The 15,561-nt window shown below is 35.7% G+C and overlaps 1 protein-coding gene across 8 annotated transcripts; it reads left to right on the top strand.

The window, feature by feature from the left end:
• The first annotated feature begins 371 nt into the window (after positions 1-371).
• Positions 372-14,481, top strand: dync1i1 (dynein, cytoplasmic 1, intermediate chain 1). Of its 8 annotated transcripts, none has more exons than XM_056267767.1 (16): positions 372-455; positions 1,257-1,380; positions 1,451-1,565; positions 4,849-4,990; positions 6,012-6,071; positions 6,766-6,881; positions 7,028-7,364; positions 7,622-7,721; positions 7,830-7,955; positions 8,372-8,518; positions 9,407-9,520; positions 9,610-9,743; positions 9,981-10,125; positions 10,214-10,354; positions 13,559-13,684; positions 13,864-14,481. In XM_056267767.1, the coding sequence occupies exons 1-16, from the start codon at positions 445-447 to the stop codon at positions 13,975-13,977; spliced, it is 2,052 nt and encodes a 683-aa protein (XP_056123742.1). In that variant the 5' UTR covers positions 372-444; the 3' UTR covers positions 13,978-14,481. The 8 variants fall into 8 exon arrangements, with proteins under 8 accessions (XP_056123742.1, XP_056123744.1, XP_056123745.1 ...); XM_056267769.1 differs by lacking the exon at positions 372-455 and adding an exon at positions 462-581; XM_056267770.1 differs by lacking the exon at positions 372-455 and adding an exon at positions 743-763 and having other exon boundaries at positions 4,933-4,990.
• The last annotated feature ends 1,080 nt before the right edge of the window (positions 14,482-15,561 follow it).

Here is a 15,561-nt window from a genome sequence, read left to right as displayed (position 1 = left end):
TTATGTTTTAATATTTAATTTATGTTTTACTGAGCATTGAGTTGGTAAAACACTATTTGGGGTGGGTAAGTCCCTTATGCTTAACCAGCTTGCATTTATTCGACAAAAATACAGTACAGTTGTGGAAACTATGATATTAATACTTTTTTCAGGCTTCTTTTATTAGTATAAAGTTCAATAAAACATAATTTATTTGGACTAAAATCTTTTGCAACATTGTAAACGTCAATTTAATGCATCCTTGCTGAGAAAAAAAAATCAACGCTACTTTACTGAAAAAGCCGCCCAGCTAGACTATTTTTTGGCACCATAGACGCATTTGAACGTTGTCTAGGTAGGCAGCTCACTAAGTTTTAAAACAACCATGATCTTCAAGCGCTGCCCGCTGTTGCTGGGAGGCGTTTATGACGTATCAGAATTGAGCACTTCCGGCTTTGGGTGCTGATGAGACTGAGGTAAACTGGTGATGCTTTGTGTTTTCATTTAGCGGTTGATGCTCATTTGTAGATTTAGCCTGTTATTTCTGCATTTACGCGAGAGAGCGCAGCAGACTTTGCCCTGGTTGGATCGACATAAAGGCGGTATAGTTGAATTATTACATTGAAATATAATATAGCCTACAAGAGGCTTTGTTGCGGAGTGCATTAATGCATTGTGGATTGTGTTTTTACTTTAATTCGCTGTTACGTGTCTTCTGTTATCATTCTTGTCAGTCAAGTGCATTTATGAACCAGTCACGTCATTTTTCTTTGCAGAATATTAGGTTAGTATGCAATGTATTATAATGTTGTTTTTTCATCCACAACGCTATTTATTATTACTACCTACAGGAGATTCACCCAAGAGATTTTATACATTATATTTTATATTTCAGTTTGCATTTATTTGCTTATTTGATCATTTATTGCAGTTTCATTGTTTGATGTATTCTGTATTAATTCAGTTGCAGTCACAGTATTTAAGCTTGGACTGTGTCTGTGTCCATTAGACTAATGGGCTTTTACACAGGCTGGTCTTCTCTGTAAACAACCAAATGAAGCTGGATGTATAACTTCATCTACTGAAATTCAGCCAAATGCATAATGTAGACTGAACAGACCTTCACAAAATTTTAAAACCAAAGCACATTCCCTGGATAGCCTCTAATGTGTCCCTCTTCGTGGAAAGTTTGTGACATTGTTGATGTATTTTGAAGCATGGCAACATGAATGCATGAATACTACAATTTAAACTAAAACTGTTCATACTATACATAGATTGAACAACACAACGATGGCTGAAAGAAGTGACCTAAAAGCTGAGCTTGAGCGCAAAAAGCAGCGCTTGGCCCAGATTCGAGAGGAGAAGAAAAGAAAGGAGGAAGAGAGAAAGAAGAAAGATGTAAGTGCTTTTTTTGTTGTATATACCATTTATCATTTTATCACCTGCAAATATTTGTTCTGTGATGCAGTCTGAGATGCTTCAGAGGACTGAAAACGTGTCAGAAGACTCAGACCTAGACAGGAAGAGAAGAGAGACAGAGGCTCTCCTACAGAGCATTGGAATTTCACCAGAACCACCTCTAGGTATATGATACAGAACATAGAGCTGTCTGTGCATGTACATAATGTGTGTGAGATACATCTTTGTCAATGTGCATGGCACTTGCTTGAATGAAATGATAAAAGGAATCATCAGGAGTCTTTATAATGCAAAATAGTTTTTTTTTTTCACTCAGCAGCCTTTAGAGCTATATCGCCCTACCCTTGTGAAAAAGAAGTACACTATACTAGCACACTATACTTTTTAAAAGAGTATGTTTTTGGACTCTGAATTGCATGTTAATTGCAATCAAATAAAAATATATTATAGTTATAATTTATATTAAATGCAATTAGCAGAACGTTAGAGTTTTTTTTTTTTTTACCCACTTAAGTATATGACTTTTACTTTTATATGTAATTTCATGATTACTTCTATTGTCTTTGTAACACGTTTAAAATGTACTGCCAAGCATTTTTTAGTAATCTAAAATCTACTTCATTGCAATTTATATATATTAATATATTTGTAATTACACATTTGTAATCAGTGTTGGAATTGGTCAAGATTCACTGGGGGACTATATTCGGGAACATATTTTATATTTTTAAACCATAGATGTATAAAATCCCACTATATTTATGTATGAAATTTGCATAGCGTTTGGAGGCTATTGTGTGGATAAAAGATGGAAATCTTTTTGAACTACATTTTGAACTGGAACTCTATTCTCCCCTTGAGTCTCCCCATTTCCAGCCCTGTTTGTAATGATTTGTAATGTAACCTGTTTGTAAGGTTGCAATTTAGTACATATTAAATGTATTAACTTTAAACGAAATATCGAATAACACACTACAGTTACATTTATAGTAAAGTACTTATCAACACATCAAAATAAGTGTACTTTAAAGCATAAGTGCACTTTAAGTGTACTTAAGTGTGTTAAAACAATCATGAAAGTGTACTTTCTTTAAGTACAATACACTTAACCTGTTAACCGTCACCAGTGCGTGGGCGCTCTGAAGCGTTTTTTTTTTAAATAGTTAAATATTTAATGTTATTAACTTGACAAACTATACATCATTAAAACGATATAAGACTCAAGTTTCAGTATTTGACCACTATTGTATTCTGAGAAACTTATAGTGACAGTTATGTCTTAATTTGTGTCAGGAGTTATGAAATTAAAAAATGAGTCGTTACCTTTAATATGAATTATGAGCGTCAGCCGGTCTCATTCAGAAAAAAACTCCCGTGCGATCGTCATGACAGCGATTCACAAAACAACGTCCCTCAGGGCTTTTAGCTCAAACATGTGCAGATTTGGAGAAATATTGATAGATTATCATAGGTTTACATCAGATTTCTATAGACAGGAATAATATTTATTGAATTTATACCCAAATGCGTCGATGTAATCATTTTGAGCGCTGTATTCTCTGATGTACTGAGTTATCCATTCATACTGAAGTCTGGGGCGCTGTTGCACAGTAAAGTCCATATATGGATCACATGAAGAAGAGCCATAATCATGTGACATTCAGGAAGTCCTGATACATAAACAAAGCTATCCGAGATCGCTGTAAAGTGCAGATAAAGATGTTTTGAAGACAATAAACATGATTGCAATGATATTTGATTTACCTGTGTTCTTCGAGTCATGTCAGGTATTTTCATAATAATAGATTATATGTATAATGTAATGCTAATCGAGATAGACTTTCAAATTGTGCAGAATACAATAAAATAATATATTTTCTATCTGATTTTTTTATCTGAAGCCAAATCAGATTACAGAAAGTTATTTAAAACACTCGACTTGCGCTATAAAGTAAGTTTAGAGCACAAACATAGTTTTATTCTCATAAATTGTCGTGTATTGATGGTGTGCTAAGCTAACATGCTAGCTAGTACTGAGCACCTGCTACCTAACTTCGGTGTAATTTTTATGATTTTTTTTTTCTAAATAAGAATGCTTACTGAAATGTTTCGTTTTTCAAAAAGGGCATTTGATACAGTTTCACTGTGAAGTGAGAACTTTTATAAAAGAAATGAGGGATTGAAACATTGTGAATTGCTAGTCGTTAGTGATTATAATGCAGACAAAAGAAAAGCATATTTAGAGCAATAAACAGGCTGGAGAGGTGTGAATATGTGCAGGGGAGACTGAGACTGAATGGGGCTTGTTTTTGCATCACAAAACAATAGAGGCAATAGACTGAATAGATGCTTATAAGATGACAATAAACCCCAGTCTAATCAAAATAAAGTCATATGACATGATCTTGAAAAACATTGAACTAAATACAGAGTTTTAGACTTATCATCTTCAGATTTTAAATATAACATGGCCAGACATGTGGCTTTAGCTGCAGTGCATTTCTAGATTGCTACAATGCCAACTTCAATTTTATTTTCATGAATAGGTTTCATAAAAATAAATGTATAATAACTTTACAAAACTTTGAAGCTATTTATAACTATTTTTTTTCATTATGACAATAATTAATTCTACATTTACAATAAACTTCCAGGTGTCAGCTTTCAAATGAGATCTTACTTGTGCTTTTAGTACAAAGGGTTCATGAACTGTATCTGTTTCAGTTTGGGAATGCCATATCTGGGGATTTTTCAAAAATGGGGTTGCAGGTTAACAGGTTAAGTGACCTTTATTTCATTAATATGTTATCTGCAAGTACAGTTTTTTTTTGTTATACTTTTATTTGAAGTACACTACAAGTGTCACTCAATACAATAAAGCACGCTTCTTTCTCTCAAGGGTATGGCTCATTTTGGACTGATTTGTGCTGTTTTATTGATAAAGGGCATGTTGCTTTGGCCTGTATTTGAGGTCTAAAAATTATTATTATTTTTTTTATCTTCTTTGCAGGAATGGAATGTGTCCTCACTAGAATTTTTGCTAGATGTAAATCAGATTTTGTGGTATTTATCAATGAGTTAGGTCATGAATTCATCTCCAAAACAATTACTTTTTTATTAGATGAATATAAAGAAGTTTCATCAGTACTTAATCAGTTTATTAAACTCCTGTCTTTTACACGATGGCTATTTGAACTAGACTTCACTGTGGCACAATCAATAAATAGATTTATAAGGTGATATTCCATGTAAAATTGTAATCATTATAAATCTGAAGATGAGGTGATTCAATAATATCAAAATTCTAACGTTTTAGAGAGAAATGAAATTCGCTTGACAATCTCTCCTGTTGTTTTTCCTTTTGGATTTTTTTTTCTCTTTGATTTGACCATTTCAATCCATTCTGTTCATTTTGATTTGCCTGTGTCTGCCACTGCTGGCCATCAGTGCAGCCACTGCAGCTTTTAACATGGGATACCTGTTATTTTCATTATTTAGTCCCAACCCCTATGTCTCCCTCTTCGCAATCAGTGAGCCCGGCCAGTGAAATTGGAAGTCAAGAGTCCATAGATGGAGGGACTGTGGGAAGGTATGAAATCTGCACGAGTGATTGTTTGCGCACCAGACTGTATCTCAACCTTTAAACCATTTTGAAATACTTTTATATATTTCCTTATATGTGAATGTATTTATTTTTAGAATGATCAAAGCTTACTGGAAATATATATTAAAAAAATATATATTCATTGTCAATTTCTCTTTAGGTTTATACATTTAAAAATATTCTAATAATGGGTAACAAATACACCAATACAATTAGTCAGATATATATATATTTTTTTCAGTATAGTAACCTAAAAGCTAGTTATTTAATTTTGCATATCATGTTTTTTTCTCTCATACAGTACAAGTAGCTTTTTTTATATAAATATTGTATATTTAACCGATTTCATATTTTAATGTGATCATCATATTTGGGGGTCCTTGGCATCAAAAGCTTTGAAAATTCCTGGTTTAAAGGATGTGAGACTGATTGCAGTTTAATTTATATATCTATATTTTGCTAATATATTCTTATCAAGACATCAGACAGATTTACTATATTATGGTTGATTAGGAGAAATTAAATATTTTATAAGAAAATTATCAATTATTTGAAGGACTTTTGATTTGATTTATTTCAGGGAAGTTTTGCATTATTTCTTACGTCAAAATATTTTGGCTATTGATTTTTTTTTTGACTACTTATTTTATATTATTGTTTTGTTTTGCATTTCCCTTAAGACTAAGTCTGATGTTTTTCCTTTTCCCTACATCTTTGATGGGGACATCAGATATCGGTAAGGAAGGAGAAGTGTTGATGTTGTCATTGTTAGGTCCTAGCATTTGTTGACGCATCACCCATCAGTGGATGTGGTTCTGTTGTAGCTGTTCAAGAGTATGTTGCCAAAGTCTATATGGGATTTCAGTTCAAAAGACAGTATGTTATTTCATGTAATCGTGCATGAAGAGGGTTTTGCACTGCTGGTGAAGCTGCAGGACCTAATCATGCATGCTCTTGGTCTTATCCCTGCTAACTATTATATGATGTATTCTTCTGATCTCTCTAGGACGTTGCAATGGGACACCGACCCCTTAGCTCTTCAGCTTCTTGCAGATTCTGTTCATGGGTGAGACTGCCACCTCAGATTTGATATAGGAAACATGCAGTCTCAACAGAGAAATGTAGAATAAATTCTAAAGATGCCGTCACATTTACCATTGCGCAGCGAAATTTAGTGGGAGAAATAGGAAACTGCTCAATTGGGAGCTCAAACGGGTGAAAAAGTTCACCACAGATTTTGTTCGTGTTCAAGTTGGTCATGTGAATTTGCTCCTCTGACCAACAGAATGCTGCTTGGAAATGAGGAGTGCTTCATACATAGCTACACTATTGACAATGGAACTTTTTTGCACACAAAATTGCATTACTGTTATCGTACCTTAAAGGCCCATTCACACCAAGAATGATAACTATAAAGATAACTGCATTAGCGTCCACACCAGCGATATCATACTGTTTGTTCGAAGCGCGTGCTTGTCTGTCACTTTAAATGCTCGAGCTCGTTACAGCAGGATGGATTCTGATTGGCTGTCAATGTTTTTATGGTTCATCAGCTGGATACAATCGTTCTGAAAGTGATTCCAACGATATTGTTCCTTTCAATATGATTTTTAGAACTATATTATTATCGTTATCTTTATAGTTATCGTCCTTGGTGTGAATGGGATTTAAGACTTTAGTAGGATACTTTCAAGTAGTTCAAGGCAAAAAAAAAAAAAAAAACAACTTTAAAATGTTCTCGTTTTGGCTTGATTTCTTAGGTGCAAGATGCAAAGGCTAGGAGCATCAAAAATTGTTCAGATTGATTTCATACCAAAAGAACTGGTGTCATACTCTAAAGAGACACAGACGCCTGTCGCATCTGATCAGCCTGAGGGTAAAGAGCTGTTTTTATTCCTACGTTATAATATGGATGGATATCCATACAAATTAAACTAAATATAATGGCTTTGCCCACAAAACAAATGCCATTACACTCATCTCATCACTTACAGTGTTTCCAAAAATGTCAATTTTCCACAGAGGAGGAGGGTGAGGAGCTGTCAGTGCCCAAATCTGAGCCGGTGCCACAGCAGCTAGAGGAGGAGAAGCTTCAGAAAGATGAAGAAGGCAAGAACAATCACAGTTTTAAAAAAGAAAGTAATACATTTATAAGAAGTGTGACATCATACAGACCTGTATGCATATGTGTCTTAGTTCATCCTAGAGAACTCACCAACGAGGAGAAAGAGCAGATTGTTCATTCAGAGGATTTCCTGTTTTTCTTCGACCGAAGCATCCGTGTAGTGGAGCGAGTGCTGGCCGAGGATACGGACATTTTCTTTGACTACAGTGGGCGAGATATGGAGGACAAAGAAGGGTCAGAGCGGAGGCTTATATAACAGTCAAACATGCACAGATTCCCAAATGATTAGAGAAAAGTCATTCATTAGATGGTACCAGAAAGGTCTATTTAACCTAATGTAGGATGATGGTGGTTTAATGGTTTGAAATCAGGTTTAATGAGGTGACCCAGAAACTGAAGAGTTGCACTCAACTTCAAGTGACTCCTGGGAAACTTACTGTAAATTGTCTTGGATGGTTGTACCAAAATGCAAAGGTTTGTTTTGTTATCAGGGACATGCAAGCCGGATCAAACTTGTCTTTTAATCGACATTTCTATGATGAGCATTGGTCTAAACATCGAGTCGTCACTTCCCTGGATTGGTCACCACAGGTACTTTATTAATAAGAACATTAGTTAACTCTAAAATTGCATTAATATAAGCAATGCCTAATGCAAATGTGTTAGTCACAAATAACGCTCCCAGTATACTTTTTGCAGTATCCTGAATTGCTAGTGGCCTCATACAACAGTAATGAGGATGCGCCTCATGAGCCAGATGGAGTTGTGCTGGTCTGGAATATGAAGTTTAAGAAGATGACCCCCGAGTACATATTCCACTGTCAGGTTTGAATTCCTGTTGCTCCCAATTAAAAACCTTTAATACCCGAAAGTTGTTCCTTTCGGCTGCATTTCAATATACTTTAATAAAAAAAATATTTATATATATTGAGCATGTGTGTGATCAATCAACTTTTAATGAAAAGGCCTGAATCGAAATTGAATTTCTAATATACACAAACAATAGAGCTCAACTTTCAGATGCTGTCTGCGTCATTAATGCACATCATTCTGTGTTTGCTCTGATGTAACTGATAAATGAACTCTCATTGTTCAGTTTATTCCCTGTATGCTCCCTTTGTGCCAATCGACCTTGATGGAGGGCAAGCTGACGTCCTCTATGCCAAAACATAAAACGTAGCAAAGGAAGTTTAAAATCGGCACAAGTAATTACTAATGCATTTTATGGCTTCCCCCTGTAGTCCTCAGTGATGTCAGTCGGCTTTGCTCAGTTTCATCCTAACCTAGTGATCGGAGGGACTTATTCAGGACAGATAGCACTGTGGGACAATCGAAGTCACAGGAGGACCCCAGTGCAAAGGACGCCTCTGTCTGCAACTGCACACACTGTAAGAGCACCAATTATGTTTTAAAATAGACATATATATACAATACCATTCATGATCCTGTGGTCTGCATTTATTTGATCAAATATACAGTAAAAACTGTAATAATGTGAAAATATTATTACAATTTTAAATAACTATTTTCTATTTTAATATATTTTAGTATTTTATTTATTTAAATTTTATTTATTATCCATTACTCCAGTCTTCAGTGTCACATGATCCTTCAGAAATCATTCTAATATGCTGATTCAGTACTCAAGAAACATTTCTTGGTATTATCAATGTTGAAAACAGCTGGTATATATTTTTGTGGAAACCGTGATGCATTGTCAGAATAGAAAAAGAACAGCATTTATTTAAAATATTAATATTTTGTAACATTAGATTAGAAATGTCTTTACTGTCACTTTTGATTAATTTAATCCATCCTTCCTGAATAAAAGTATCAATTTCTTTAAAAAAAAATCTTAGTTACCCCAAAATAGTATATTTAAATATTATATTATATTATAATGTCATATAGTATAATATAATACTTAATATATATGAAATGCCTTCTTTGTGCTGAAAAACATGTAACCTAATTCAGTCTGATGGTAGTTTAATAGTTAATAATGTGAGCTGAAAACACCAAGTTTGCCAGGTCAATGAGGTGACCCAGAAACTCAACCCCAAGATATTCCTGAGAAACCTTCTGTTATTGTAAATTGCAAAACGCATCTGATAAGAATTACGGGTTTTTTTCATTATGTGGCAAAACAATCCCTTATTTGTTTTAGAAAAATATTCTAATCATTTCCTCTCCTTAAAATAATATAGATGTCAAACCTGTTTCATATATTATGGATTTTATGACTCTTTCCATGTTATCTTACCAATTTATTGCAGCATCCTGTATACTGTGTGAATGTGGTCGGAACACAAAATGCCAACAACCTGATCACAGTTTCCACAGATGGCAAGATGTGCTCCTGGAGTCTGGACATGCTCTCACAGCCTCAGGTGTCCAGATATTACACATTTAGACAAATGGAAAATTATTGCCATTTTAGATTGATTTCGAACAATTACATGTCTATTGTTGCTCACAGGAAAGTATGGAGCTGATCTACAACAAGTCAAAGCCTGTGGCAGTCACTTGCATGGCCTTTCCTGCAAGCGACGTGAATAACTATGTGGTAGGAAGTGAGGAGGGCACCGTTTACACAGCATCCCGCCATGGAAGGTTGGTGGTTCCTGTGACAACAGAACATATTATACACCTGCACACTCAGTATGATTTAAAACTCTTTTTACGCTTGGATGGCCTAATAATCTAAGTGTTGTCTTGCTTTACCTTCTGATTTAATAGCAGACTTTTCATATATGGGTCAACTGTTTTTTTAAACAATGTCTGTGAATATTAAAAACACTTTATGAAAAACAACGATTACCTTGAACTTGTTTAACTTGTCCCATGCAGTAAGGCTGGTATTGGTGAAATGTTCGATGGGCATCAGGGACCTGTGACTGGAATCAGCTGCCATAACTCTGTGGGTCCAGTTGACTTCTCCCATCTCTTTACCACTTCCTCATTTGACTGGACTGTCAAACTGTGGTCAACCAAAGTAAGAGTTGTTTTGGAACTTGTGCTGCTCTATATGTATTTTGATTATTTAGCATTTTATAAATATAACTATTTCGTCTCTCTGACAGCATAACAAGCCCCTCTATTCTTTTGAAGACAATGCAGACTATGTGTATGATGTCATGTGGTCTCCAGTTCATCCAGCGCTCTTTGCTACAGTTGATGGCAATGGTCGTCTGGACCTTTGGAATCTCAACAACTACACAGAGGTCATTACATTATTTACTCAGTCATTCTGTCTTCTGTTATATTAAGAAAATTCATTACATACATTAATTAATATTAGTGTAAGAGGACTTCCTTCTTGGGGCAAAAACCCCAAGGTAAACCTGGGGTGAACTTATCCCAGATGTCATCAGGTTTTTTGTATCATTAATGTAAAATACTAAATTAAATATTCTATGTATGCTCATAAGTTTGAGGTAAGATTTTTTAAATAGAGTATTTTTGGCTGCATGTATTTGATAAAAAAAATACAGTAACATTTTTTATATTATTTACAATTTAAAATAACTATTTACTAATTTAAAAGGATAGTTCACCCAAAAATGAAAATTAGCCCATAATTGACTCACCCTCAAGTCATCCTAGGTGTATATGGCTTTCTTCTTTCAGACAAATACAATCGGAGTTATATTAAAAAATGTCCTGGCTCTTCCAAGCTTTATAATGGCAGTGAATGGCTGTTTCTGTTTCGAAGTCTATAAAAGTGCATCCATCCATAATAAAAGCAATCCACACGGCTCCGGGGGGTTAAAGTGTAAATTGCAGGTTAACCACCACAACCAATTAATGTATAAAGTGCTCAATGTATATATATATTTAAAAATGTCTGTCTTAAAATGCGTTAAAATAACATTTATTGGGGTTTCTTCAAAGGTAGCATGTTTTTTACAGTAACTGGGTGATGACGTCATAAGAGGGAACGCGGGCGGTAATGCACTCACTCTGTGTGTGCGGGTTGAGGGAGAATAAAACGATTCACGGGACTCCCGCAAACTAGAAATATCTATGAATAAAACATAAAAACTAATACATTTTTATTCATCTGTTGCAGAAAAGCAACAAGAACAACTAAAACAAAATAGAAACGATTTACAGGCCAGAGTTTCTATTTATAACATGTTTGCAGCGTTGAGCGACGTAGCCAATCATAGACATATGTGTTGATTTCTAGGAACGCAATGGCCAATCAGAAGCATTTACGACTTCCCTCACCGCTCAAAACGGACTTTTTGTTCAGTGATGAATTCTGTATGCTGGCAAATTCTCGAATTATAACAAACAAAGTGTAGATATTATGAAAGATTCATTGATAATACAGAGATGTGTGAGATCGCAATGAACTGATGTCAGCTTTTTAGGAATTATTATGGGAGCGCACTTTGCGCGCAGTCATGCCAAACCATGCATGACTGTAAGTTAGCCTGCTTGTTTTTATGTTATAACAGTGTGGTTTGTGTGTTAATGCTTTAATAACAAATAATTTATCAGGAGCATTTATGCTGATGTGTATGGTGGCGACACGTAGGCTAACTTTAAAGTATTTGAAGTTAGGCTGGGCTCGGACACAACGTGCTCGGGTAGGGTCGGGCTTGCATACCCAAGATCTACCTCGGGTATGCTAACAATTACAGGCACGAATCAGTCGTTTGTCCTTGTGGAGCCTCTCCCCCGTTTTTGATGTATTCGTGCATCCCGCACAAACACAATAGTTAACCATTTTTGCTAGCTAGGTCTCCAATATAACTGCTAGCCTACTTGCCGTTTAGACTAACGGTAACTCTAGGCTTGGAGCATAGACCAGGCATAGACAGGCCAAGCCTAGCACGCCCAGTGGCATAGACAGGCCTAGTCACGCCCAGCCTAGTGGAAGGGAGGGGGCGTGCTTAAAACCACTGTAAAACGTACCAACTTTTCATATTATATGCAGCATTTTGGTATAAAAAAACAATTGTGGGCGGTTCTTATCTTTATGTTTAGTAAGCACATTGCATTATCTTCGTGAAAAATTTAACCTGCAATTTACACTTTAATAAAGGCCTTCTGAAGTGAAGTGAAGCAATGCGTTTGCGTGAGAAAAATATCCATATTTAAAACTTTATTAAGAAAAAGCTTCCGCCCAAACGAACATACAGATTCCACTTAAGTCTAAAGCGCAACTTATGCGCGCAATGCGACGTACTGCTGATATTTCCGCTACGCCATGACGCACTACACTACCTCACAAGTTGCGTAAGTTGTGCTTAAGGCGTAAGTAGAGCGTATGGCCTTTTGGCCGGAAGCTAGATTTTTACTTTGTAACGTGTTAAATATGAATATTAAACTAATCGCTTCGTTCGTATTATGGATGGATGCACTTTTATGGACTTCAAAACAGAAACGGCCAATCACTGCCATCATAAAGCTCCGATTCAGGACATTTTTTAATATAACTCTGATCGTATTCGTCTGAAAGAAGAATGTCATATACACCTAGGATGGCTTGAGGGCGAGTAAATCATGGGCTAATTTTCATTTTTGGGTGAACTATCCCTTTAATATAGTTTATTCCTCTGATGGCAAAGCTGAATTTTCAGCAGCCACATGAGCCTTGAGAAATCGAATATACTGCTTAGGAAACATTTTTTACTAGCACTGCTTAATGTGTTTGTTTGTGGAAACCTGATAATTTTTGTAAGATTCTTTGATGAATATAAAGTTCAAAAGAATAGAATTATTATTTGGAATAGTATTTTTTGTAACGATGTAAAAGTCTTAATGTAACTTTTGAATATAATTATTCCTTTCTTTTAAAAAATAAATCATACTGAACTCAAACTTTTGAATGGTATTGTTAATGTAATTTGATTTCATGCAATTATAAATGCAATTTGATCATTTAGTTGAAAAATGGCAAATCAAATAGCAGAATTCCAGTCAGAAAGATACATTTGAATTACACTATATAATTCTATAAATTATATACGTATGGGTTGATTTTTACTTCAAAATAAAAGAAAAACAATATCTGTTATTGAACAAATTTTAATGAATTATTGTATCTACAAATCAAATCAGCAAAATAAGCAAATCAACAAAAAAATAAATTCACAGATCACTACTATCCACAGTAGTCAACATTTGAAGTGGATCAAACCTTTCTGCAAAGTTATACATACATTTTGAACAATACCCATTCTTGTCTTAGGACAACTTTGATTAACTTTTTGGATCCACTTCAAATGTTGACTACTGTATTAAAAATTAACCTCGAAACTGTTCAGCTGGAATGGGGGCATTCTACCTCATCATATTTGCATGCAAATTGCCTTTACTTCATAATTGTCTGCTTCGAACTAAATTAGATACATTGTGTTTCCACACAATATTATTAAGTTTACATTCCAAAACAAGTTTTCTGTGTGTACCAGGTGCCGTCGGCAAGTGTGACTGTGGAGGGAGGATGTGCCCTGAACCGGGTCAGATGGGCAACGGGGGGCAGAGAGGTGGCAGTGGGTGATTCAGAGGGCCGTGTTTGGATCTATGATGTGGGAGAGGTAATAACACCTACATCATGAGTACAAGAACAAGTCATTCTCTAAAATTTGGATGAATTATAAATATTTGCACTCATAGCCAAATACACAGACAGATCAAACAATGTGCAAATTTCAAGTCACTAATTCTGTTCTACTGTGAAGATGTGATGCAGAAGTTGGTTGTATCTCTATTTTAGCAGTTGGCCATGTCACATACAGACGACTGGAGCAAATTTGCCCGTACGCTCATGGAGATTCGTGCCAACCGAGGGGATGGAGAGGAAGAAGGTGCTTTGGAGCTGCCTGCATGAGACAGACACAATTACATTCAGTGAAAAACAAGTAAAGATATGCTGAAACAGATGCTTGATATAAGTGAGTGAATCACACATCCACACTGCTGTGATCGCAGGTCTTTTTCTTTTGCCTACAAAACTCTATTTATAGCATTGGTGTTAATTAGCAATATCTCCTGTTCCAGTGCTAATAGTTAATTCCGGAACACACACAGGCGAAGAAAGGAATGGGCTTGAGATAATGTATATCTATGGCTTGCAGTGACTATATAGGAGTGAGCCTGTGATCATCACACTCTATCAAAACAATAACGTCAGCTTATTTTACATATGTGAAAGTACAGGGTCATACTGAGATGAATGGAGAATGTATTGACCATTATGTAAAATGTATGGTAGCAAAGCGTATGAATGTGACTTTCTTTGACCTTTAACGTTGTATGTGTGTATAATTTAATACAAACAGGAGCATAAAAGCAACTGTAAAGTGTGAACTTACAATAAAAGTTTTAATCTTTATTTGAGCAGTTATTTGTCCAAAATGTGGGTGATAAAAAGTTTGTATCTCAATGTCTTCTTATTCCACAATGTTTTCGTGGCATTAAACCATTAATCTTTAATCACAATGACATGAGATTCCTTGTCATCCATGGTTTTTTCCCTCCATCATCAGCAACTTCCATGGACGCACACGGCGGCACGTAGAAGGCGGGATCCTGTTACCATGACAATTACGTCAATATTAGTGTCGGGTAACTAAAGGTCAAACTAAAGACAAGCCAGAGACGGAAGGAAACAGGCTCGGAATGGCGGAGACTAAAGGTTTTTTTGCAGCAAAAGCCGTAGGAAATTTCTTAGTAATAAACTGTGGTTTAATCGCGTTATCGCTTGAACGGCGGTGCTTTGTCTAAATTGAACAGAGGTACTGCTGCGGCGGGAAGGACAGTCAATGCTAGTTTTGTCTGTAAATTGGAGCAAAGCTGTAGAGCATAGCTACCGTTAGTTAGCCATGCTGTGTTGTTCCGTTTCGAAGCAGAATGACTTTTGCTAACTATCTGTGCTGTATTAGACACAAGCAAAACGCCTTGCTGGCTCTTTAGATCGCTTTTGCGAGGGTAAAATGCAGTGCAGCTACGGCTTGTCTGCTTGCTTCCTCTTCACTCAACTTGGTAGCAACACAGGCTTACTTGGTGCAAGTTCTTCTTATTATTGTAACTCTTTTTGTACGGTATATTGTAGCCGATACTGGCTTAAAAATCACCGATTTTCTTATTCCCAAACAAAGAAACAAGGTTGAACCAATGTCAGTCTACAAATACGAGTGTTTTTAATTTTGTACTCGGCTCGTATATGGCTGTTATTTATGGTGATGCTGATATGTAGAGACTGTACTTCCAGTTGTTGTTGTTGTTGTTGTTTGTCGATAATAACTTATTTTAAAGGTGGAAAAATGACCTATATCGACTCGAACATGTTTGAGATTTGTTTTCATCAAATTTCATCACGGTCTGTGATTAGACCGTGAAACTGTTCAGATCTGCAAGGTCTTCATCCTCATCGCGGTCCCTTTGTCATTGACGTGAAGGAGAGAGGACCTTT

The sequence above is a fragment of the Rhinichthys klamathensis genome, unplaced genomic scaffold (assembly GCF_029890125.1).
Source record: "Rhinichthys klamathensis goyatoka isolate OS25496 unplaced genomic scaffold, OSU_Roscu_1.1 h1tg000262l_1, whole genome shotgun sequence".
In the NCBI taxonomy this organism is placed as follows: Eukaryota; Metazoa; Chordata; class Actinopteri; order Cypriniformes; family Leuciscidae; genus Rhinichthys; species Rhinichthys klamathensis.
This window is presented reverse-complemented; position numbering and strand designations above follow the sequence as displayed.